Source organism: Chlorocebus sabaeus, chromosome 21 (genome assembly GCF_047675955.1).
Source record: "Chlorocebus sabaeus isolate Y175 chromosome 21, mChlSab1.0.hap1, whole genome shotgun sequence".
In the NCBI taxonomy this organism is placed as follows: Eukaryota; Metazoa; Chordata; class Mammalia; order Primates; family Cercopithecidae; genus Chlorocebus; species Chlorocebus sabaeus.
In genome coordinates this window covers 110,938,523-110,962,450 of record NC_132924.1, presented here as the reverse complement: position 1 = coordinate 110,962,450, position 23,928 = coordinate 110,938,523, and the positions used below count along the sequence as shown (strand labels likewise).

General features: G+C 43.8%; 1 protein-coding gene across 4 annotated transcripts in view; it reads left to right on the top strand.

The window, feature by feature from the left end:
- The window catches only part of CREB3L2 (cAMP responsive element binding protein 3 like 2), a 129,692-nt gene extending 107,759 nt beyond the window's left edge, over positions 1-21,933 (top strand). For 2 of the 4 annotated variants that reach the window (XM_007983065.3, XM_073009378.1), the window contains exons 9-12: positions 8,315-8,414; positions 8,696-8,822; positions 11,230-11,446; positions 13,313-18,803. In XM_007983065.3, coding sequence (XP_007981256.1) covers positions 8,315-8,414; positions 8,696-8,822; positions 11,230-11,446; positions 13,313-13,388 — 520 coding nt within the window. In that variant the 3' untranslated portion in view covers positions 13,389-18,803. Of the gene's footprint in view, positions 1-8,314; positions 8,415-8,695; positions 8,823-11,229; positions 11,447-13,312; positions 18,804-18,981 lie in introns of those variants that run through there. The other 2 variants (XR_012090437.1, XR_012090436.1) reach the window with 2 other exon arrangements.
- Positions 21,934-23,928: the final 1,995 nt, after the last annotated feature.

Sequence of the window (23,928 nt, the reverse complement as noted above, 5' to 3'; positions counted from 1 at the left end):
AGAGAGAGACCTTACCTTATCTGTCCAGGTTACCAGCTTCATAACAACCTTGAGAGGTGGCCCATCATAAAAGAGCAGTGAGAGCCTTTCCATCGTGGCATCCCCAGCAGAATGTATAGGAACACAAGAAGACCCAAGAGACTGTCTCTCTCCAATGGAGTGGAGCAGGCTGAGGCCTCGGGTAATTCTGCTTGTACTACCGCATTTTGGCAAGCAGCCCTGGGAAGTCCAAGAATTCTAGTTCAAACCTGGCCATAGAGGGAGCTGGAAGGAGCAGGTGTTGGGTTGTTTGGCTTGGAGTAAGGCAAGGAGAAACCTTAAGATGTGTGGCATTGGGACTTCATTTGTACACTTTCCTCGGACCTCGCAGAAGTAAGGGACATGCTTGCCTGACATTTATCTCTATTGTTATCAGAAATAAGAATTCTTTAATCTTTCTCTTTGATCTTCCTCTTAACTATAGTCTTTCTAACTCTACTTTTCTCGTTCTTGAAAATCTCTATATGGTTCCTGTTAAAGGTCTTTCCAGCCAAGTTTGCTGGGCTTTAACTGGATTCTGGCTCTCCTGGTCTGTTTGTTTAGCCCACACAGCTGTGTCTGTTTGCACTAATTTTGTGTATTTGTTCCCTACACACTATTACGGTTTTCTGTGTGTGGGTTCATCTCTTCTCTCTTAGACTGACAATAACTGGCTGAACCCACCCCCAGCTGCACACAGAGAAGCTATTTGAGGACTGATAAATGAGCCAAGTTACTCTACTGTACACTTTTACCTTGGTTTTAATTCACTTTTCGTTTCTCCATTATCTCTAACTTCTGGTTGTGCGAAGAGTATGAACTTTCTTTTCACGTGGAAATATTTCAAACTTCAAAGGATTATTGGGCACTAAACTGTGTTCCCCAGAGAGATGAGAAAGGCGTTTTAGTGTAATTCAGTGTAAAGTTCAAAATTCCACAGCCTCAGGTTTTGTTCCTTGGCCAGTGTTTGTTCCTGGGTTGGTAGGTAATTTAGCGTTTCAGAAATGCCCCCTGCTTCCTGCAAAATCAAGAAGCCTCTTGTAATGTAGCAATTAACACAGGAAGAAAAAGGAGAAAATTTATACCCCCTTTTTTTCTTTTAGGCCAGAGCCCCATGAACAACCTTCAAAACTTAAGTAAAAGGCCGTAAACATAGGTATTTACTCAAGGTTTAGGAGTTTGAGCTGATATGGTTGTCTTTTGTGTATGACACACTTTAGTATTTAAAAGTCTTTGAGATTGTTCATGATTTTCCTTAAATATCCTTATGAAATGTGTAGAACTTGTAATTATTAACATTGCATCAAGCCACCTCCCTGCCATCCATCCTAGGACTTTGAGGTAGAAGTTTCAGCTGTTGGACACGCCCTCTTCACCTCAGAACCTCCCAGGCACTAACTCTACATGTGACTCAGGCAGGGTGGGAAGGGATTCAGGGGGGATTTTGCCTCAGAAGGACATGGATGCTCACCTCTTCCATCATTAGGCCACCTGATCGTCGCTTGAGTTTTGTTTTTTTTGAGATGGAGCCTCACTCTGTCACTCAGGCTGGAGTGCAGTGGCATCATCTTGGTCCACTGCAACCTCCGCCTTCCGGGTTCAAGCGATTCTTGTTCCTCAGACTCCCAGGTAGCTGGGACTACAGGCACACACCACCACGCCTGGCTGATTTTTGTATTTTAGTAGAGACGGGGTTTTGCCATGTTGGCCAGGCTGGTCTCGAATGCCTGACCTCAAGTGATCCGCTCACCTCAGCCTCCCAAAGTGCTGGGATTACAGGCATGAGCCACCATGCCTGGCCAAGTTCTGTGGGTTTTTTTTGTTTGTTTGTTTTTTTATTGTGTGCTCTAGATAAGTGACACTCAAGCTTTTTGGATTGTACAATTATTTTAGTTTATGCAGTGTCAATGGCACACCAGACATACCACACGAACATGTGCGTATACATCATACACCTCACTAATATGAATGCTGCACAAATCGATAGTTCTTTACGGCATACAGTGCCCTCTGATACTGTGTATTCTGTTTGATTCCATTTCATTAAAAACATATACCAGTCACAACCCAATTGATTTCACAAAGTCACGAATGGTTCATGGTTTGGAATTTGGAAGTTACTGCTCTAGGTGCTTCCATAAGGCTGTGAAAAAGTTCCTTCATCTCAGAAGGTGGGTGATATACCCAGGGAATAGTTTACACACACATATGTGCACCTGCACACACCACTTCCCAGAGAGTTCCATTTCTAAGCTGTGTTACAAGATTTGACGAAAGTATGTCTACAGAGAGGGCCTAAGTTGAAGCTCCCAACACAGCAAATAATTGGGAACCACCACTTTTTGTTTTTTTTCCCTGGTCCTGGTTTCTGACTCCAGTGAGAAATTAGGTTCCTGAATGTTCAAAGTCCAACATTCAATACCTGTATGACTGTTCTCATTCTTTCTTTCGTAAATAAGGAAACACACACAAAAAGCAAAATTAAACCAAAGACAAAGGAAACACGAGACTGTCGATGCATTTCCCAGTTATTGTAAGATTGTGTCTCCCACTCTTGGATGCTTCTGAATGTTTTGCCCCATTTCCTTTGATGCCTCCCAAGATATAGGGTGATGGTTTATTTTGGGCAAGGCTGGCAGCTGCTTTCGACTGCTCTTTTGCAAGGAACTGCATGAGGATAGCCACTGAGTTTATTTTTACATCTCACCACAGGACAGAATCCACATTTTCAATCAAGTGTTGGACACTCCAATTTAACAAGTTGTGAAAAATCTGTTGGCCCAGATAAACGTATGCTAAGAGTATTCCTTTCTCTAAATTAAGATTTTGTTCCCGGAAGCCCAAGAATTCATTAAGGCCATAATTAGTCATGATCACTGATGATTTAAAATACAATAATAAAGAGGAAGTTTATACTGAGCTTCGTAGGCACCATTGGATCTGTCCTGCGGTTGACTTTTTATAGCTGTTGTTTAAAAATAACTTTTCCATTTCATCTGCTGGCTGCCTTTTCTCCACCCAGCCCTTCATGTAAGTAGGGTGGGGGTTGTCATCCAAGCTCCCATTGCCGCAGGCAATGACATCTGTTTCGGTGACATCAGAGAAAGTGCCACATCATCTCAAACCAACATATCAGTTATGAGGTCACAGGCTTTCCCATAAAAAGGGCTGGCCTCATCTGTCATCAGTGAAAAGAGACAGCAAGCACCCTTCAAAGATGTATCTGCTTCAGCAAACCCGGAGTTACCCTGGGAGGGGGCATACTCTCATGATTCCATTAGCTGGTGTGGTCAAGGGAATTCATCTGAGTAGCTGCCTGAGCTTAGAACTTAACTTGATTAAAGGCACATATCTGGCGTCCTCTGATTGAAACTCAGGTGTCTTTGCTTTAGAGCCAATCCTCCTGTTTTGATATATATGCATCAGCTTAGCAATTCTAAAGCCATCTCATCAGCTTTTTTGGTGCTTGACAGAGGGACAGGTTTTATATTTTCCATTTTTCTAAATAAAGCCCAGGCTTGTCTTCCTGACACCTTAACTAGGCAAGGAGTACCCTTGATTCTTTTATCTATTATCTGCATTTTATCTTTGGTGTACCCAGAGAAAATACCACGCAATAGTCATTTGCCTTGATGGGTTCTGTGTCGTTGTTACTGAAATTTTGTTAGTATGCATCTTCTTGCCATTGGAATGGGTTTTATTGTGGCTCTTCCATCTAAGGCTTAGTCTCTTTTAATAGTAATATTTTCATATTTAATGGTGGACATATCTTCCAGTTGGGCTGGTGTCAATATAATGTCACTGGAGTTAAGAAAAATCTACTTAAGATATGCTTTATTATTAATTTGAGTAGGTTATTGATTAGGGTACCATGCTGTGCCACATTGGAATGTACACAAGCTATGGGGTCAGATAGGTTTTGGTTTACATCTTAGGTCCTCTACTTATTAGTTGCGTGACTTTGAGATGATTGCTTAATATTTTAGTGTATGTAGTTCCTGGAACTCAAGTAGTAGGCACTCAGTACTCTGTCATTGTTCATTTTCTTTTTTATGATGAAAAGCAGTGTTTCTGTTGTATGGATGTGTATGAATTTCCCAAACTTTATTGGATCATCGAAGTCTGTTTGGATTTTGGTTGAATCCAAAATCCAACACTGCATGAAATGCCTCAGTGTTGCTGATTGACGGGGCCTTGCGCGTGTTGTCATTTCCACCATCAGTTCCGTTTACTTTCTCCAGCACCAGTAGGAGAAGCAATGGCAAACAGTACATTATTAGTCACTGTCGCGCTTTCCACCAACATTTCACACTAAAAATGTGCATTTTAAACTACATGTTTGCTCATCTTAAAGAGTTAGATTATAAACTGTTAGAAATCAGGGACTATTAAACAACCATTTTCATTTGCAGTGGATTCAGAATATAATCATCTGGAGTTGGGAAAGGATGTGTCTGCGAATGCCCGTGAATGCCAACCAAAGTGCTGTGCAGTCAGGAAACGCCAGCCCTCCCTGCTCTCCCCAGCCCGTCTGAAAGGGTCCTTCTTCCTAACTTGTAGCACTTCACACCTGTAACTGGGAAAAGGGGGATTCCAATTTGAGCCTAAGATGTTCTTTCAGGGGGCTTTGGATATATCTGGCCTGCCATAAGTCTGTTTTCAGGAGGCACTGGGGAGCCTCCTGGGAGACTATTCTTCCTAGGGGAAAGGGGTACCAGGCCCAGAGATCTCAACCAGAAATTGGAAGGCAGGACTGATTCCAAGTATTGTGTGGATTTTTTTTAAAGCTATTCATGCTCTAAGGACCAGGCAAGGGGTAGGGGATGGGTAGGGAGGAAGTATGGGCTGGCTGCAGGTCAGTAGGGATTGTTGGTAAAAAATGGAGTGGTCATTCCCCTTTCAGAACAGCTTAAGACTTTAGAGCAAAAGTAACATCCTTTGGTACCATCTGGAAAGGTACTGACTGAAGCCTGGATGGAGAAACGTTACCCACTCATGCCCGGAGCATAGCTAAACTTCAGCACCTTGAGGCCACCAGCTTACGGGGCAGCATGAGTGCCCAGTGGAAAACTGAGGTGCCAGGAAAAGTGGCAGCCATCACTTAAAGAAGGAGCTCTTGAGCAGGCCAGGGGAACAGGAGACCGCTTTTCATAGCTTAGCAGGAAGGAGAGACCCGCTCCTACGATGGAGAGTGGTCAGCAGTAAGAGGAAAGGGTTTGTGCCGTGTGGTCTTATCTGTGGGCTTAGCTGTAAATTTGCCCGAAGACTTGAAGAGATATCAGCAGGGAGCACCCAGCGAGGGCTTTGGGGCTGGCATTACAGGTGGTAGACAGTCAAATATATGCTCCGGCCAGTGCAATCTCACTGTGAGAATGAATGCACACTCGGGAAGTGGCTGTGCAGAAGGAAAAGGCAGCTGTGCTGTTGGGTAGAAAGGGAATTTTCTGGGGAAGTCCTGGGAGAACAGAGAAAACGCTTCATGAAGAAGGAAAGGCGCTGCATCATAGAACCATTTAGCTGCAAACTTTCTTTAAGTAGAATTTAAAGTAATTATGCTGTTGAGTATTTCTCAGCATTAAGTAAACATACAAAATGCTTTTAAAGAAAATGGTGCTGGGCGCAAGTGGCTCATGCCTGTAATTCCAGCACTTTGGGAGGCAGAGGTGAGAGGATCTTTTGAGCTCAGAAGTTCCAGACGAGCTGGGCAACAAAGTGAGACCTGTCTCTACAAAAAATAAAAAATACAAAAACTTAGCTGGGCATGATGACTCATGCCTGTATTCCCTCCCAGCTACTCAGGAGGCTGAGGCAGGAGGATTGCTAGAGCCCAGGAGGTTGAGGCTGCAGTGAGCTGTGATCGCACCACTGCACTCCAGCCTGTGTGACAGAGCAAGACTTTGTCTCCAGAAGAAAAAAAAAAAAAAAAATTGTACCTGACTACATTTAAATATAAACTAGGTCTAAACTACATTCAGTCATACTTCTATATAACCAGAAACAAACAAAAATGTACAATTAAGTACAAAAAAAATCTTCACATTATATAGAACTTAATTTAGTGATATTAACTCATAGAATGAATGATCTTTTTGTTGCTTAAGTTAAAATCACTATACCTGGGAAAAATGTCATGTAGATGGAACTGTATAGGAGAATTTTTTTTTTTTTTTGGAGATGGAGTCTCGCAGTGTTGCTGGGCTGGAGTGCAGTGATGCAATCCCAGCTCACTACAGCCTCTGCCTCCTGAGTTCAAGTGATTCTGCCTCAGCCTTCCGAGTAACTGAGATTACAGACGCCCGCCACCATGCCCAGCTAATTTTTGTATTTTTAGTAGAGATGGGGTTTCACTATGTTGGCCAGGCTGGTCTCAAACTCCTGACCTCATGATCTGGCCACTTCGGCCTCCCAAAGTGCTGGGATTACAGGCGTGAGCCACAGCACCTGGCCCGCAAAGGCGTTTTGAGTCCAGGAAGCTTCTACTCCGTGTGCTGAGGGTTGCTCCAATTCACCCACCACTCCTAGCCATTTGAACTGCTGAAAGCAAAACCATTCTTGTGGCCAACCTGTCCTTAATTTGCTTAAATTGGGAGAACTTGTTTCATTGGTACTAGCTGGGGGCGAAGATGCAAGCCCAGGAAAAATCTGCTTGTCCTTCTAGCACCTGAATGCTATTCGGGGGTAGACTGTGATGAGAAGCAAGTTATCTGCGAAAGCCCACAGTGTTCTGTGAATAAATGATTTGATGATGTTTTCCAATGAACTTATGTGGCTGTCTAACATTGTTACATCACAGCACGCATTTTCTGAAAATCCTTGAGACCCAAGAGAGAGCATCTGCTCATCAAATCTTTCCACTTTGCCATATGCACTGGGTTTGGGGGTGGGGGATGAGGGTAAGGAGGAGCTTCAACTCTTTACACCACTCACACGGAACTCATCCCGGGTGCTGTAACTCAGGAGGGTGTGTTGTCAGATCCTTTTCTACGCCTTGCAGTGTTCAGAATTTGCAAAGAATTTTACCATCTGCTCTTTCTGTGTGCTGATGTCACACAGAGCAGAGTATATAAGACTGTTCTTATCCCTCAAACTTTGCCTTTTAAGGAGAGGCACGGTTGTCCAATTTTAGGGATAAAATGTCTCCTTTTTTTTTTTTTTATTCTCTGCTCTTGCTCTCTTGTCATTTTCCTGGAGAAAGGCTAGAGTCTGTTTCAAAGGATGGTTTTAAAGACCCCTGGCTCTGGGCATGAGGGTCCAGTTGAGCAGGCATCTCTGTTCTTTCATATGTTGGCTTCGTTTCTGACTCTGGAGTTGCTGTGAGCCTTTAAGAACCATAGGCTTGAGCTGCAGGTGGCTGTTTGCCTCTCTGCCCTAAACAGAGCTGTGCTTGTTTTTCCTCTCCTTTCTCTCTCTCTTCCAACCTGCCTCTGAATGCCTCTTACTCTGAGTTGGCATTTCCAATTACAGCCACCACCTCTGGCCACTCCTTCTGTTGCTCTCTGCTGGTCATTTTTAATTTTTCCTTCTCTTTGCCTTTGTTCTTTTTTTATGTTTTTGTCAAAGTTTCTCATCTCTTGGTTAAATGAGTTCTTCTTTTAGTCAACATTTTCTTAGTCTGTTCAGGTTGCTATAACAAAATATCATAAACGAGGTCACTTATAAACAACAGAAATGGATCTCTTACAGTTCTGGAGGCTGGGAAGTCCAAGATAAAAGTGTTGGGAGATTCAGTGTTGGGCGAGGGCCTGCTTTCTGGTTCACAGGAGGCAGCTTCTTGCCGTGTCCTCTCATAGTGGAAGGGAAGCACTCTAGTCTTTTCAGCTCCTTATAAGGGCACAAATCCCATCAACGAGGCCTCCATTTCTAACTTAATCATCTCCCAAAGGTGCTGTGTCTTAATACCATCACGTAGGGGACTGGGTTACAGCATAGGGATTTAGGAGAGACACAACCATTCAGACTTCAGCCACCATCCAAAGTGTTCCTTTTCCTTTGTTCTCAATCACTGAGAAACAAGCCACAGCCTGTCAGGGGTAATGTGGAGGCAGTTACCTCTAACTCAGGGCAGTGCAAGGACAGGACCTTCAAGTGTGAAGGCTGATTCTGAGCCCCAGTGAGCTCTGTGACAACAGTGCTAGAAGGCACTGGTGTTCCTATATTCTTCCAGAGGAAACTGTCCCTTGGGGCTCTGTTGAAATGCAGGCATGAAGCCACGGCGACCTTCCTGGGTCACATGGGGAGATCAAAAAGCATCTCTTCTCTGTCAGACTCCCCTCACGGCTGTTGTTATCATTGGCAGGACTCTCCTTCAGCAACTCCAGAAGCTTCAGACTTTGGTGATGGGCAAGGTTTCTCGAACCTGCAAGTTAGCCGGCACGCAGACTGGCACCTGCCTCATGGTGAGCTTCCCAGCCGGGTAGTGCAGTGACCGCCCCTGGCCTGGCCCCTGTCACCCCTCTACCTCTGCTTACCAAGGCCAAGTGCTGTGCAGTAGGAGAAACCACACAGAGGAACTCCACTCCGAGGCTGTTCCTCGGTGAGGCCTTCCGGTGATGTCACCCGTGGGTGCAGTCCACTGGCCTGAAGAGGAGCGTCTGTGTCCCTGGCCCTCCCAGGGTATAAAGCTGTGCTGTCCAGGGCCTGGAGTCCGCAGCCCCTCGTGTTCTCTCTCTCCCCACAGGTTGTGGTGCTGTGCTTTGCGGTTGCATTCGGCAGCTTCTTTCAAGGCTACGGTCCCTATCCTTCTGCCACCAAGATGGCTCTGCCCAGCCAGCATTCCCTGCAGGAGCCCTACACAGCCTCTGTGGGTAAGACAGCACGTGGCAGCTTGGGCAGGATCTTGTTTTATTTCCCTAGAGCTGGGTTTCTCAGCCTTCCAAAAGGAATCTTCTGTGAAAGTTCAATGTTTAAAAAGTGGTAAAAGTGGAGCTTCTCCCTTAGAAGAAGCAAGTGGGGGTTCCCCTGGGGCCCCTCATCCGCTGAACTGAGGCATCACTGGGAATTTTCTAGAGCTGGACAGAGCACAATTTGCAAACTACTATTCTAGACTGTGCTCCCTGATCCATTCTGACATCTAATTTTTGAGTTCTGATAAGGGAGAGGGAAGTAGATGAGGGACAGAGTCTGTCGCTTTCTGTGACGTTTTAAGAGACCTGCTGTGTTTCTGCCTCCACTGAGTGGGATTGTATGAGTAATGTAATGTAATGTATATGGTAAGGGCTTGTAAAGTGAAGTTAAAGAATCAGCAAGGTCAGGGCCAGGCGTGGTGGCTCACGCCTGTAATCCCAGCACTTTGGGAGGCTGAGGCGGGAAGATCATGAGGTCAGGAGATCAAGACCATTCTAGCTAACATGGTAAAACCCTGTCTCTACTAAAAAATACAAAAAATTAGCCAGGCATGGTGGCGGGTGCCTGTAGTCCCAGCTACTGGGGAGGCTGAGGCAGGAGAATGGTGTGAACCTGGGAGGTAGAGCTTGCAGTGAGCCAAGATCACACCACTGCACTTCAGCCTGGATGACAGAGCGAGACTCCATCTAAAAAAAAAAAAAAAAAGAATCAGCAAGGTCAGGAGTTCAAGACCAGCCTGGCCAATATGCTGAAACCCCGTCTCTACTAAAAATACAAAAATTAACTGGGCGTGGTGGCACACGCACCTATAGTCCCAGCTGCTTGGGAGGCTGAGGCAGGAGAATCACTGGAACCTGAGAGACAGAGGTTGCAGTGAGCGGAGATTGCACCACTGCACTCCAGCCTGAGCGACAGAGCAAGACTCCATCTCAAACAAAAATAATCAGCCTGCCTTACAAAACCTTAGGCCCAAGATCTAGAGAATTTGGGGACTCAGGTGTCAGATAAGAAGTGTATGGTGTTCTCATCTAGAAATAAAGGGATGGTGAGTAAGGAATACACACACAAATTCACACATACACCTATAGGAAGAAGCGTGGGGTTAGGTGGTACAGTAGGAGGTTTTGCATTCTAAGGTTTCGGTTATCTGTAGCCAGTGAACATACCTGCAGTTCCCTTAAAATAGCTGAATACACTATAATAAGAAACGCTACCTGCAGCCAATAAAAATACCTGTGGTTCCCTTAAAATAGCTGAATACACTACAATAAGAAACATTACCTGCAGTCAATGAAAATACCTGCAGTTATGTGAAAATAGCTGACTACACCACAATAAGAAATTTTGAGAGAGAGAGGCCACATTCATGTAACTTTTATTGGAAGATATGGTTAGAGTTGTTCTATTTTATTATTATTGTTGTTAATTGCTTACTGGGCCTAATTTCTAAATCAAACTTTATCATAGGTACATATGTATAGGAAAAGGCATATAAACCCTATATGCTATATGCCCATATATAAACCCGATATGGCTTTTCCTGTAATATATACCTTATACCATATACATAGGGTTCAGTTCTATCTTTGGTTTCAACCATCCACTGGGGTTCTTGAAACGTATACCCCATGGATAAGGGACTACTGTATTATATTTGGGATAGGGAAAATTTTGCCATTTTGAAACATCTGTGGCCTTCACCAGGCAGGTGTATCTCTGCCAGGTATGACAGAAGTGCTGGCATTCCAATTAAATAATTTCAGTGGCCTGTTGGGAATTTTTCCCCCTAAGGAACTATCTCTCTAAATTTAATAGGAAGCATAGTTTCTATGTCGTGGAAAATTGCTACAGAGCCATCTAGCTGTGTGACTGTCCTATAAAACAAAGGAGATTGTCTCTCCTTTGATTTATGGCTTTGGCTTTGTGTCTCCTCTTCACTTTCTAAATGAAATGCCCTGTACCTCATCCCCCTGCCAGACCTACTCACTGGGGATGCTTCTTTTAGCTGGGTCTGGACATCTGCAAGTATTCCATTCCCATTCTCCACGAATCATGTTCCCTAGATGGTGATGGCTGGTAAGGAGAGGAGTTTTATATTTTCAAAGCAGTGGGGGTGGTAGTTTGCCTTGTGTTTATTTGCTTTTCTATTGTTCTTCCAGTACCGTATAATTGGTATAATTTTTCAATGCACAAACTCCAAAGCTCTAAAGTCTTTAGAGAAAGCCAAATCCTGTTGGCACCCATAGTTCTGAGCAACAAGAACACACACATTGTCATCTGCCACCAGCCCTGAGTACCTGGTGTGAGGAGATGTGTTGGACCCCTGTGGTCTTTTGCTAACACCTTGTAATTCTGCTCTGTCCTCAGTGAGATCCAGGAACCTGCTGATCTATGAGGAACATTCTCCCCCAGAAGAGCCGTCCAGCCCAGTCTCGGCTGGGGAGCTGGGGGGCTGGGACAGAGGTTCCTCCCTGCTCAGGGTTTCAACGCTGGAGTCCAGGCCGGATGTGGCTCTTCCCCATTTCATTATCTCGAATGAGACCAGCCTGGAGAAGTCAGTGCTCTTGGAGCTGCAGCAGCACCTGTGAGTCATAGAGACACAGAGCCAACTCCTCTAGTGCACTGATGGTGGGTTATGAGTCACCAACCTGGAATGTGAGGTCAAGACTCTCCATAGGCCTGGTTCAGTCCCTCAGCTCTCTCAGGACCTATTTCCGGGACCTGGGACTGCAGAGAGTCTGTTGCTGGCCAACAGCTGCCCTGAGTAGAGATGGGGAAAAAACCCAGCATGAGCTCCTCTATGTCTGCTGCATCAGTGGGTAGCTGGCGTGATGGCATCAAGAAGTGGGGGAAGGGCTTGAACCCCTTCCCCCACTGTCTCCATCCTCCCTTCCAAACCACACGAGTGAATGCACAGTCCAGGTAACCACAATGTGTTTACTGTGCAAATCCAACTTTAAGACATGTTCTGTGGCTTCAACTACGGAGTGGATGTATATTGGGCTGTATGTCAATATATGTTTATGATTTATATGTAAATATACATGTGTTAAAGCTATAGCTATTATAGTTTTATACTTATAAATGTATGTTGAGGTACCATTTAAGAGGCGCTGGGCATGCATTTCCATATTGAAAACAACCTCTATTTGGCTCCAATTCTACATGAGTTGTTTCTCTTAGGTAGTTTCTGGGAAAAATCCCTTTGTAAACATAAAGGCTTATGCGACGACAAGGTATTGTTATTGTGGTAGGGGAGGTCCCTGGGCTTGCACGCACGCTCCTGGTTACGTGTGGCATGGTTGGTGATTTAGCTCAACTCTGCTCCTGTGCTTCCCAGAAATGAGGCCATTCCAATGTAAATGTGAAAGATTTTGTTTCAGATTCTTCAGCTGTCATCCCCTAATTCTGCAGGGGATGCTTTATAATTAAGTACTTTTATGTGTGTACATTATACATACGTATTTAACATTTACTAGCACTTACTATTTTAAGCACTTTACAGATGTGAGGCAGGTTGAGTATCCCTTATCTGAAATGCCTGGGACCAGCAGTGTTGTAGATTTCAGATTTTGGAATATTTGCATTATACTTAACAGTTAAGCATCCCTGATCCAAAAATCCAAAATGCTTCAGTGAGCATTTCCTTTGAGCATCATGTCAATGCTCAAAAATGTCTAGATTTTGGAGAATTTTAGATTTTAGATTTTTGGATGAGGGCTAACAGTATCATACAAATCCTTTTAGCTATCCCAGGTGGTAAGGCATCATTATTATTCCCATCATAGAGAAACTTCCCAGTGTAGCCACCACTGGGATCTCTGGAAGAAAGACCCAACTGCCTTCTTACTTGGCTCTGGACACAGTTTCTCTCCTCTTAGCTAAGCTGTTCAAGGCCCCGTTCAAATCCCATTTGTTCTGTGATGTCTCCTAGATAACAGAGCCTCCTCGCCCTCCTCTGAATGCCTACCGATTTTCCATGTTGTTACACAGTTTAATAATGTATTGATTTTCTGTTATGGATTTATTATTATTTCAAATTAGCTCATTGTTAAAAATCTTTGTCTGGATTATTAACTCTTCTAGGCCAAGGATCAGCTCTTATTTTATTTTCTCCTTCCCTGAGTTTAGCATAGGGCTAAACATCCTAAGTAAATAGAATAATTTAATGCATCTCATAACAGGTGATTATCAAGCCACCATGCTTATCCTTAGTAGGACTGGGATGCCTTGGGTGGGGATAAAGGTAAGAATGTGGACCAGTGGAGAGGCTGGTAGCAGGGGACTTTGGAAATAGAGAATTGCTACTAGGAGAGAAGAGGACAAGAAACATGCCCAGGCCATCTCACCAAGTTACAACCCCTGAATGATTGCATCACACTACAAAGCATGAGAATTGTAGCTAACAGCTGGTGACTAATACTTCTTTTTCCTTTTAATGCCTTCACAGGGTCAGCGCCAAACTGGAGGGAAATGAAACACTAAAAGTTGTAGAACTCGACAGAAGAGTGAACACCACTTTCTAAAGAGGCTGCCTGCACCCCGTCCTTTCCCTTAACTCTACTTTTACATCCCCAAACCACCTTTGTCATCAGCTTTTCCTCTTTGCCACCGGATCTTCATGAAGACATGGGCAAGCATTAGTGGCTTCAGATGGGAGGCCAGCCTGGGACTTCCCCTGCAGTGAGAGAGCATCTCCCCCTGGTCCATGCCCCTCCTGTGCAGAAGGAAGCCTGCATCCCTCCCTTCCTTTTTCTTACTGCCATAGGAAATTATTTTAGGGGCTGGAGGTGGGACAAGCAGGCTTGTTTCCACCAACAGTGCCAAAAAGATACTGCCTAATGTGCACCTGTGAGGTGTGATCCGCTCCCGCTTTGGAGACGAGATGGCTCTTGTTCAGTCAAGACCCCAGACTCTGGCCACAAAAATGCCATGAAGCCTGTTGGTATTTGGCAAAGCACTGACCCCTGTCCTCCCTTGCTCGCACTGGGGTCTCCCGTGTGAACGTACCCGATGACAGCCCTGCACCCACTCTGCCCTCTGGGAGCCCTCGCTGGATCGTCTCCTGCACCAGCACTGGCGGACGAGGGCTCCCGTTCATATTCTCAGGCCGCAAGTGCAATGCCTGAGGGGATCAGGCTTTTCTACTCCAGGCAAACCTGCCCCATCTTGTCGCTTTTAGGACCTCCCACAACCTGGTTCCCCACACATCCATAGTTCTGCCTCCCCGGCTTCTCCTCCCCACTTGTAAATAGTATTTATTAGCTTGCCGAGGCTTCCTGCTAGCAACCACACTGAAGAGATCAATGCCTCCCTTCAAGCTAGCCAAGTTTTCTGCTGGCCTTCAGAGCAAGGAGGGCACCTTAGGCTCTGGGATCCCCTGTCTTTCCAGACAATGTGTTGTTTCCTTTCCTTTTTTTTTTTTTTTTTTCTTTTAACTGGAATAATAACCATTGAAAAAGAAGTTCCCTTAAGCATGTATATGTCTGCCTCTAGGATGAGCTCAGAGCGAGAGATGGCACAATGCCTCGCTCAGGCCCGGGGCTCCCTGGCCATAAGCTTTTTCTATCCTGTTTTCGTGACAGAGAAGGAAAGCCCTGTTCCTGACAACAGACTTTTCAGACAGCCTTGCTGGCTTGTCTTTCCACACCTGCCTGGCCCCCTCCTCCCTCCACACTTCCACTTTGTCCTCCTCGTCCCCTGTCCCCTGCCTCAACAAAGCACGGTGGGGTGGGTGACATTTGTGTATCCACATTCTTACCTTTGATAGTCATGTTTGGCTACTTTGCAGCTGGCCCAAAGAGATACAACGTAACCCCCAACCTACTTTTAGTTGTTTTTTTTTTTTTTTTTTTAATGATTAAAAGTAACTTTTGTAGTTTAAAAAAATCTTTCCTCTTTCATACAAATAAGAAATGGAAATTGCCTTTTTATTGTATAATGTAGAAGACCCTCAAGTGTTTTTTTCCCAGCTTAGGAAAGATTTTGTGTAAGAAACATGCCTAGAGTTTGTATTTGATTTTTAGGAGCAGCTGAAATGCCTTTGGTTTTGGCTTCTCTCTCTCTCTCACTCACTCGCTCTCTCTCTCTCCCCTTCTCTCTCTCTCTCCCCTCCACCACACACACGTCATCTGCATTGTTATTGGAGCCTGTACTTAGAGGGATTAAGCCCGCAACCTGGCTTCCATTCCGTATCAGGTACAGGATTTGATGTTATTAACAGTTGTCATCGTATCTCATAAGCGGGGCCCTGCCTTGTCTGTCTAGGCCCATTTGGGGCTCCCTGTGAGTGATTCCCCTCTCTCTGCTATGCTGGAGAGGCTTCCAGCCTGGAACATGGCCAAGTTCATCTTCTCACTGTGAGTGGAAGCTGGATTGGGCCCCTGTAGTCCTGGCAGCCCTGTTGTCTGGAGGGTTCTTGTTGTCCCTCACATTAGCCAGGGTGGAGACTGTCTGGGCTGTGCAGGAGGAGGGTTGCCAGCAGGTTCTGCTTCTGCTTCTCTCTGCTCCACTGTCTGCAGCCCAGATGCTGTTGGGCCTGGCTGGTGTCTGGTAGCCATGGGCCTCCACTGACCCATCCCTCTCTTTTAAACTGTCAGGTCATTATCAGGCATAGGCAGCCTATAGGGCCCAAAGAAGGCAAAAAGATAAGATTTACTTAAGTAGATTTGGGCAATGAGGAAGGAAAGGTTTCAAATTTAAGAGCAGAAGTGAGAGAATGAGCCAGCTCATGTACCTGCTGCAACTGAACCAGAGTGGGTTTTCAAGGCTCCCAGGCGTAGAGTAGAAAACATGCTCTTCTGAATGAGGAAGGAGAAGGTAAAGGAAACTTCTAGCCCCTGTCCTTAGTGCTTTGAGGATTTTATTTTCTCCCTTACCTACCCTTGCTTGACATCACTCTCTCTAGACCTCCAAACAGCGGGACTCTTTCTCTGGGAAACTGTCCTTCCAAAACGGAATCTATGTAGAAACATGGGACATTAGCCAGAGAGCTCAGATGGCCCTTTTAAGGGGGCTCCAAGAACCAACATCACTGCTCTTTTAGATAAACCTCTGCCCTCCACTCCTTGCTTGAGTGAGTTAAAGGAACTAACAATTGGCCCTTTAGGAGGACAAAATGGGGTCAAGAGGACACAGAAGAGTTGTATAGCACCAGATTGGTTCCAAATAATTAATGGATGTGTGCGCATTTTCTGTTCAGGAATTAAGACCAGAATATCAGTGGATTTGTTTTCCCCATCAAGTGGCCTCTTAGACTAGTCATTAACTTATGATTAGCTCTAAAGATTTCAAATAGTGGCAGACATTGGCTCCTGAATGTAAGTTTTGAGAAGTACGAGTCTGTCAGAGCGACCATAAGCCATAAAGAGTAAATCTCTTAATTATATTTTTCATCATGTAAACAGGTTTCCCATTTCCCTTTCTTAGATTGCACCAGTGAAAGAGCTGTCTTGCAAAGATTCAGAGAACTAATTTTTCACTGGATAAGACCTGCGTAACCCAGACCCCCCGGTGTGGTTCTTTTCGCAGCTCTCGACTTTGCACTTAAAAAGGGATATTGTAAATGAAAGGCTGCAGTGCCAGTTTTAAGAAAGAATTTCTGTGAAGTGTGAGGACTCTGGAGTCTAGCTCACATAAAGAGAGTGTTATATAAAAATCCGACAGCTGAACTAGGTTGCTCTTTTTTGGCAGGGAGTGGGGATGAGATTTGACACCAATATGGGCAAAATTAGATAACCTTTTGGTTAATATAAATGATTTTGATTTGGAGCCCTGATTTGTAGATTGTGAAAGCAGCTTTTAGTTCAACTTATTCACAAACCCCCTATAATTACCATGTTTTTTTTCCTTCCTAAATCTCTCGGTTCAGCTTGTGAATCTTACGTACCCATAAAGTTGGGATGTTGAATTGGCTCTTCTTTATTCTGGCAGTGAGTCAATGTCCAGCATTTTTTCATAAGTGTTTTATTAAAATTGTTTTCCAGCATTTTATGACTCCTCCCTCCCATGTCCTCAGACCCAGCAAAAGCATAGAGGCAGAATCAGAGGCCCCTCCAGGCCAGCTCCTCTGCACACATTTCATACGAGGTGTGAATTTGAGCACAGTCCAGAAATGGAGACATCCCACCCCCAGTTGAATAATGACCCATTCATGCTGACCTTGCCAACACAGAGAGGGCAGAGATGCACGAGAAGACCTTCATCCTCCCCTTCATCTGCCCCAAGTCACTACAGTTGGTTCTGTTAAAGCCAGTCTTTACGAAACCTGGGTTAAAGACACCAGCACTTCTGCTTGCTGGGCTGGCTGGACCTGTGAAGCCATGGGCAGGTAGTGCCCTCTTGAGAGTCATTTTGTTTGGCCACCTTCAACTGAGGCTGTCCGTAGACACATGCTAGGATAGGCCCCACTGGGAGGACAGTTACAGGAGTGAGTAGGTGGTGGTGTCGTGGGGGCTGTGAAGGATCCGGAGACAAGTCTTAGATGTTTCATTCATTCATTCATTCAGTTACTCCTAAGACTTTTCAGTTTCATAAGGAAGAGTGTTGCCTGAGGCCCTGGGGAATATCGGGGAATAGAAGGGATTGAGGAAACATTAATAGTAGTTATTCAAAAGACCCAAATGCCTATGCTTCTCTCTCCCTCCTTCTCTCTCTGACACACACATACACATACACACACACACACACACATGCACATTCCTCCCTTACATGCTCTTTTGTGCCTTAAATGTGCCTTATATGTAAATCCCGGATGACTGCGGAATCCCTTGTCGCTGGGAGATTTTGTATATATTCTTCCATTACTAGATTGAGGTGGGTGTTGGGGAAAGAATTTTTTCCAAAGGCTGAAAAGTGGTTTCCTAAAAGTGAGCCACTATCAGATTTGCACATCAGGAGAAAAGAAATAGGGTTACATCCATTAGGAAAATCCCAGTTTGCAGGAGTGCAATCACATCAGAAAAACAACCAGCCAGGATTAAAGGTATTATAAATCCTCATAGCGGAATATTTCTCAGGGCAAAGGAACCTGGCCCATTTGAAGATTAATGTTCCATGCCTTTTGGTCAAAGGGTCGGTACTTAGCACAGGAAAAAACTCGGTGTTGTTTTGTTTTGTTACTTTGGACAACATAAAATTCAGGAATGTTTTATTTAGTCTTGGTTTCTAGAAGGAAGGGAAATAATATTTCTTGAGCATTTACTAAGGTGTTGGGAGCTATGCTAAGTAAGTGTTAAGTCTTTCAGTTTTATAGATACAGAAAACAAGGGTGACTCTTTACCACAGGATGAATAAAGAACTAAGTAATATGAGAAATGCAACAATTTCCGGACTAGCTGAGCCGATTCCTTCCTGTTATCACACTGTAAGCTTTCAAGTTCTCTGGGCAGGAATTATAGCACCTGTCCCCTGCAATGGCCCTGCTGTGCAATGCTCATTGCTTCCCTTCATGCTGGAGCAGCCCCCCAGGTGTCCATCTCCTACCTTTTTGTTCCAATCTTCTGTGAGTTCCAGCTAGCAGGCTTTACATCTGGGGAAAGGAAAACCAGGGGTTTTAGCTCTGTTCTCTGCTCCCATCCTTTGCTCACCAGCTGAGTGAGAACATGAACTTTTTGCACCATGTACCCATGGCTTACACTACTTAGAAAATCACCTTTTCGGATAAAACACTTTCTGAGTTCATGGAGAACACCGGCACTCTTTGACAAAACTGTGAGTGACCCTTTTTAAACAATGCTGAGCAGACCCTGGGCTATAATCAACGGTGAGCTTTAATGTCTATGCTGACAGTTAGGTTTTGCTCTTTTTTGTAACAGGTTACGTAGACCAGCAGTGTTTAAATCTAAATAGGTTGTGAGTCTGTTATCTGTCCTATCGCGTTTTTTAAATGACTTTTTATTCTTTATTATAGCTAAGTAAATACCAAAAAAAAAAAAAAAAAATAGGCTAGCTTTGTAGGACACTTGTACTTAGTTTGGAGAAAAAAATAAATTGAAATTGTTATGCTTTTGTATTTCCATTTCTTGCAAATAAATATTTTTTCTTAAATAGTAAGATGTTGCCCAGTCTTTACAATCTTGGTACTATTTTGAAAAGCTTTTTTTTTTTTTTTTTTATGAGCATGGGTTTGTGTATGTGTGCCGAACGAACCATTCTTTCCTGGATATCTACTTGGCCTGAAAGAAGAGCCTCAAACCAGCAATCGGTATGTTATATAGGACTGAATCCAAGCCTTAGTTGGAGGAATATTGCGAATGTAATTGTTTTTTTCAGGCAGCCACGGGAAGAAAAACAGTATCCTCTAGAGACTTCTGCAGCCTGACTGTTATTTTTGTTGTCTCCTCTAACCATTCCCTAACTAGATTTCAACTGTCTGTGGATTTGATTTTGCGTTCCCCATCTCTGGTTGCTTGAGAAAGATCCTTTGGACTTGAGCCAGAAAGGAATGATCCTTCTTCCTACGAACAGTTGCAGAGGATGTCTAACAGATTCATGCTCCAGAAATTCTGATGAAATGGTTGATAAAGGTCAATGCACTCAAGCAGAGTAATTTTCATTCCATTACAATGTCTGGATCCAAATGTAGCTTTCTTCACTCAGAGAGTGGGGGCTTCGTTTAGTCTCAGACTGACTTGGGATGTTAGAAACTAAGGCCAGGGACTGTGCTTACTTGGAAAAACAAAACAAAATGTGGGATTTTTTTGTTTGTTTCTTTTGTGTTTTTTTTTCCTTAGCAGCATGCCCAACCCTGCCCTGGCCTTGAGGGTACATTAATCTGCTCTATCTTGTCCTCACCAGAGCACCTTGACTTTCTGTTGTCACACCAGGGGACCTTTCCCTTCAGAGGCTTTGATTATCATGCCCTACTCTTTCTTTTATGGGGAGCCTGTTTCTGAAGCCCCCCCCACCCCCCAATATGCTGATATCTTTTCAGTGGTGTGTGGAGAGGGCAAATACTCACTGATTTGAGAATGTTCTGTATTAATCATGCCTTTCCATTTTCTGAGTTTCTAATGCTTTGACATCTAGGGTCTTGCTGACCCTGGAGGGACCGCCCCTGCCAGGGCTAGCCCATTCCTAGCTTAGGAGCATGCCTTTCATATACAAACCGACCTGGAGCCCATAGCCCAGCCACCTCATCTGTGGCCTCTCATACTCTGGGCCACCCTCCCCCTGCCCTAGGTACCCTAGGGCCAGGTACCAGACAACTAGAGCCAGTCTCTAACCCCGCAGCCTACTGAAATTACTCAAACTAGCCAATCCAAAGCCTGTGTACCCTGCCTGGCCTGTTTTTTCCTGTGTAAACCACAATAAAAGCCCTTGCTTGCATTTTCCCTTCGTTCCTCCTGCTTCTTGACCCACGCTGGTGCTTCCCCATGTGGCCTTGCGTGACATCCCCTCTCCTCTTGGGAACTATGAGTAACAAGCTGTCTCTTCAATGGCCTCACCATCCCCAAATAATCGTATCATAAAAATCTGCCGGCCTCGCCATACCCGAATAATCATACCATCAAACCTGCATTTTAAAATGAATACCAAATGAGAGGCTGATCCCAGACTCATGGGCATCTGGGGCTTCACAGATGGGCCTGCTGTGATTTAGCTTGAGGGAATACAGATCTATTATCTCTTTGCACACTGGTTGTCACTTTTGTTCTGGAGAGGAAAAGTGAGATCTCCAGGGAGTAGTGTGGCTTGTTCATGGGAAGAGAAAGCAGTGTCTAAAACCCTAGTCCTGTGCTCAGGTGCCAAGTTAAGTCATACTTGATATCTCTGACAATGAGTGCCATAGAGGCAAGGGAACACCTGGATACAGTGGGGGGAAGAAACAAGTGGGACTCAGAAGATAGAGGTGTATGGGTTATTGCACTAGTTATACCATTAACTTGCTGGCCTGGAAAAGGAGACACTTATTGAGTGCCTACCATGTACCAGGAAGTTCTCATGAATTATCTCGAACTTCTGGGTTCAGGTGATCTTCCCACCTCAGCCTGCCGAAGTGTTGGGATTATAGGCTTGAGCCACTGCACCAGGCCAGTTTTCATGAATTATCTATGATCTTATTTAATTCCTCCAAAATCACCCCCTTCGTGGGGATACATATACCGCCTTTTACAGTTGAGGAAACCGGAGTTCCAAAAGAGTAAGAAACTTACTCAAGACCATCCAACAAAGCAGCTGCAGATGAGAGGTTGAGACCTGGGCTGACACCAAGTCTACAGTCTTCGAACTACATTCCACAAGGTTGTAGGGCATTTAAAAATTATAGGTTAACTTTTCAACATTCAAAGGATTTTCATAGAACTCCAGATTTCCATCTTCTCTTGAAAGACTGGGAGACACAGCAACTTCCAGAGCTGAAAGGTATCGGCCCCCGGGACGGCGTTGTCATTTCTAGTGGCCACATTAACCCGCACCCAAGCTGGTTCACTCATTCATGGTCCTTAGCTGGTCCTTCTGTCATCTGAATTCACTGCCTCTGGTTTAGATGGTGGCTGAATTCTGGGGAGTGGCGACAGGGAATAAAAGGAAAGATCCTGTGTTGGTGATGGAACTAAGAGGTGGGGAGGGCAGCTAGTTTCACCCTCAGAGGCCTGAGCAGGAAGGCAGCTCGGCTGTGAGCTGTGGGGTAATCTGCACATTGGAGACCTCTCTTCTCACTACCTGAAAGAAAAACTGAAGCTTGTGGTCTGGTCTGGTCTGGTCTTCCTATTCTCAACGATGAATCTTCTTTAATCTCAAAAATTATATCAAATAGATAAACTACATGCGTATGTATAAAACAATTCCCTGACCCATAGATAACTCACATGGATACATTGGTGCGTATTTCCAGACTCCCAATAAAAACATGAATATGAATATCAATGAGTTTTTTCATATTTAGTTTTTGTATAAAAGCAAAATCATTTTGGACCTATTGGTTTTATGTCTTATTTTTCTCCACCAAACAGTGTATCATAAAATCATTCTATGAGAATCAGTATTAATCTACAGCAACATTTGTATTGTCTGAATACTATATTATTTTATATAAATTATTATAATTTAACTATTAAATAACATTGGGAATTCGGGGTTGCTGTTTCTTTTTTTTATTATAAACATGCTGAAAAGAGAAACACAGTATACTAAAAAATCCTAATGATGTCACATGTCTAGGACCTTGTGCCTTACAGCAAGTCTGTCTACATGTTCTCTGCTGGACTGGCTGATCTTCCATGGGGAGGGTGGAGCAATCACTGTTGTCCCTGTTGCTCAGCTGAGAAATAGAGGCTGTCGAAATGTGGCTGGCTCCACAGTAGGTCACACAGTGAACGAGTGCAGAGCAGATCAGGAATCGGCTGTCCTGACTTCCATCCTTGTGCCATTTCCATCAGCCATGCCTCATCTGGGCAGGGAACACTCGCTGTCCAAGTCATCCGTGACCTTCCATGGAGTTTCATTTATCCATGAAGTGAACCTGCTTTGCAAGGTGCCAGTGCCATGCTGTTTTTCTTAGCATCCTCAGGATTGAGTTGTGACCCCGGATTTGAGATACACCCGAAGGAGTCTGTCTCTACAGAGGGAAGAAGAAGGAAAGTGGTTCATCTCAGTCATTTCCTGCAAACTAGCCCACGTCACCGTCTGAGAGTCTGATTCCACGTGATCCCTCAAGTTGATGTTGTCTTCCAATGGTCACAGCTGTTGCTAGATAGTTTGGCAATTTTAAAGACAAGTTCTGGCCCCATGAGGAGCCCATGTGTTCTCCTCCTCCCTCTATGCTGTTGTTTTTAGATGGAGGGACAAAAATATCCATTGAGGAATACCATAAAAGCTGCCAGAGAGGCTGTTGTACTGTTCTCTGAGAAGTCTGTTTCAAAATGTTTAATGTTTCTCAAGTGAAAAGAATTTGGGAATTGAGGCTGCCAGTTCATAACTAATGTCCTCCCCAGTATCACTGCAAAACAGATGGCAAGTTCAGCTTCCTAATGGGTACATGACAGCTTCTGTATGCCTGGGCTAGTTCAAAGACAATATCTCCTTGAAAAGGAAAATTCTAAATGTAAAGCAACCTACATAGTATTTAGAGATCCCTGGGACAGGAAAGGGATCCTCAATTCCCACAGTGTTTCCTTTCTTGGGTTATTTATTGTTTAAATTAAACTTTCAGTGGTTGATACAGCTTTTTATCATGGGTTGAGATAGTTTATATTGTAACTGAACACAGAAAATACAGTTTAGATGTATTTTTGCTATTGCACAAATAATTTCATGCGACTGCACTCCAGGGGCAATACTTGACTGGGGGATGTACGTTGAATTAGGACAGATGCTGTAGAGATAGTCAGCATTAGAGAGTGCCATTTACGGAATAATCGGAAAATACTGAGGTAGAAACAATGCCATTGGGACCAATGACAAAATTTTCCTGTAATACAACTAAATGAAAAACATTATTGTGATATTGTACATAGCTTAAAATATTAGAGAATTAAAAAGCTCTTATTGAAAAACAGAGGTACATTGTTTTATCTCTTTTCCATCCAAAGTCCTACTGCTTGGAAGTAACCAATTTCAATTTATTTTCACATTGATCTCTATATTTCTAAGTAACATGTTTATGTTGCTAACAGTTGATATATCAATTTTAGACATTTACTATTAGCTTCTTATCATGGTACATAAAAAGTTGACCACACACACACATTTCTGTGTCCTATTTTCCCAATAGTGTGTTTGCATTAATATAATGACATAAATGTTGTTCTCCACTGAGTGATGTATTATTTTATTAGAATTATGTTGCCTCCCTTGTATACATTTGCATCTTTCCTGGGATTAATAGTTGCCTCATTTTTCCATTTGGTTAGTGTGTATATGGCTCATATTTAATATATAGAAATGATTATTTTTAAAAACTCATTTATCTTATATAAGTATTTATTATATTATATAAATAATATAGTAAATATATACCAGCTATGTCAAGAGTTTTAGTGCTTATTTATTATATGTTCTTGATAGTTAAATGAATTAGATAATCTATCAACATTCTTTTTTTTTCTTTTTGAGAAACTCCTCCAA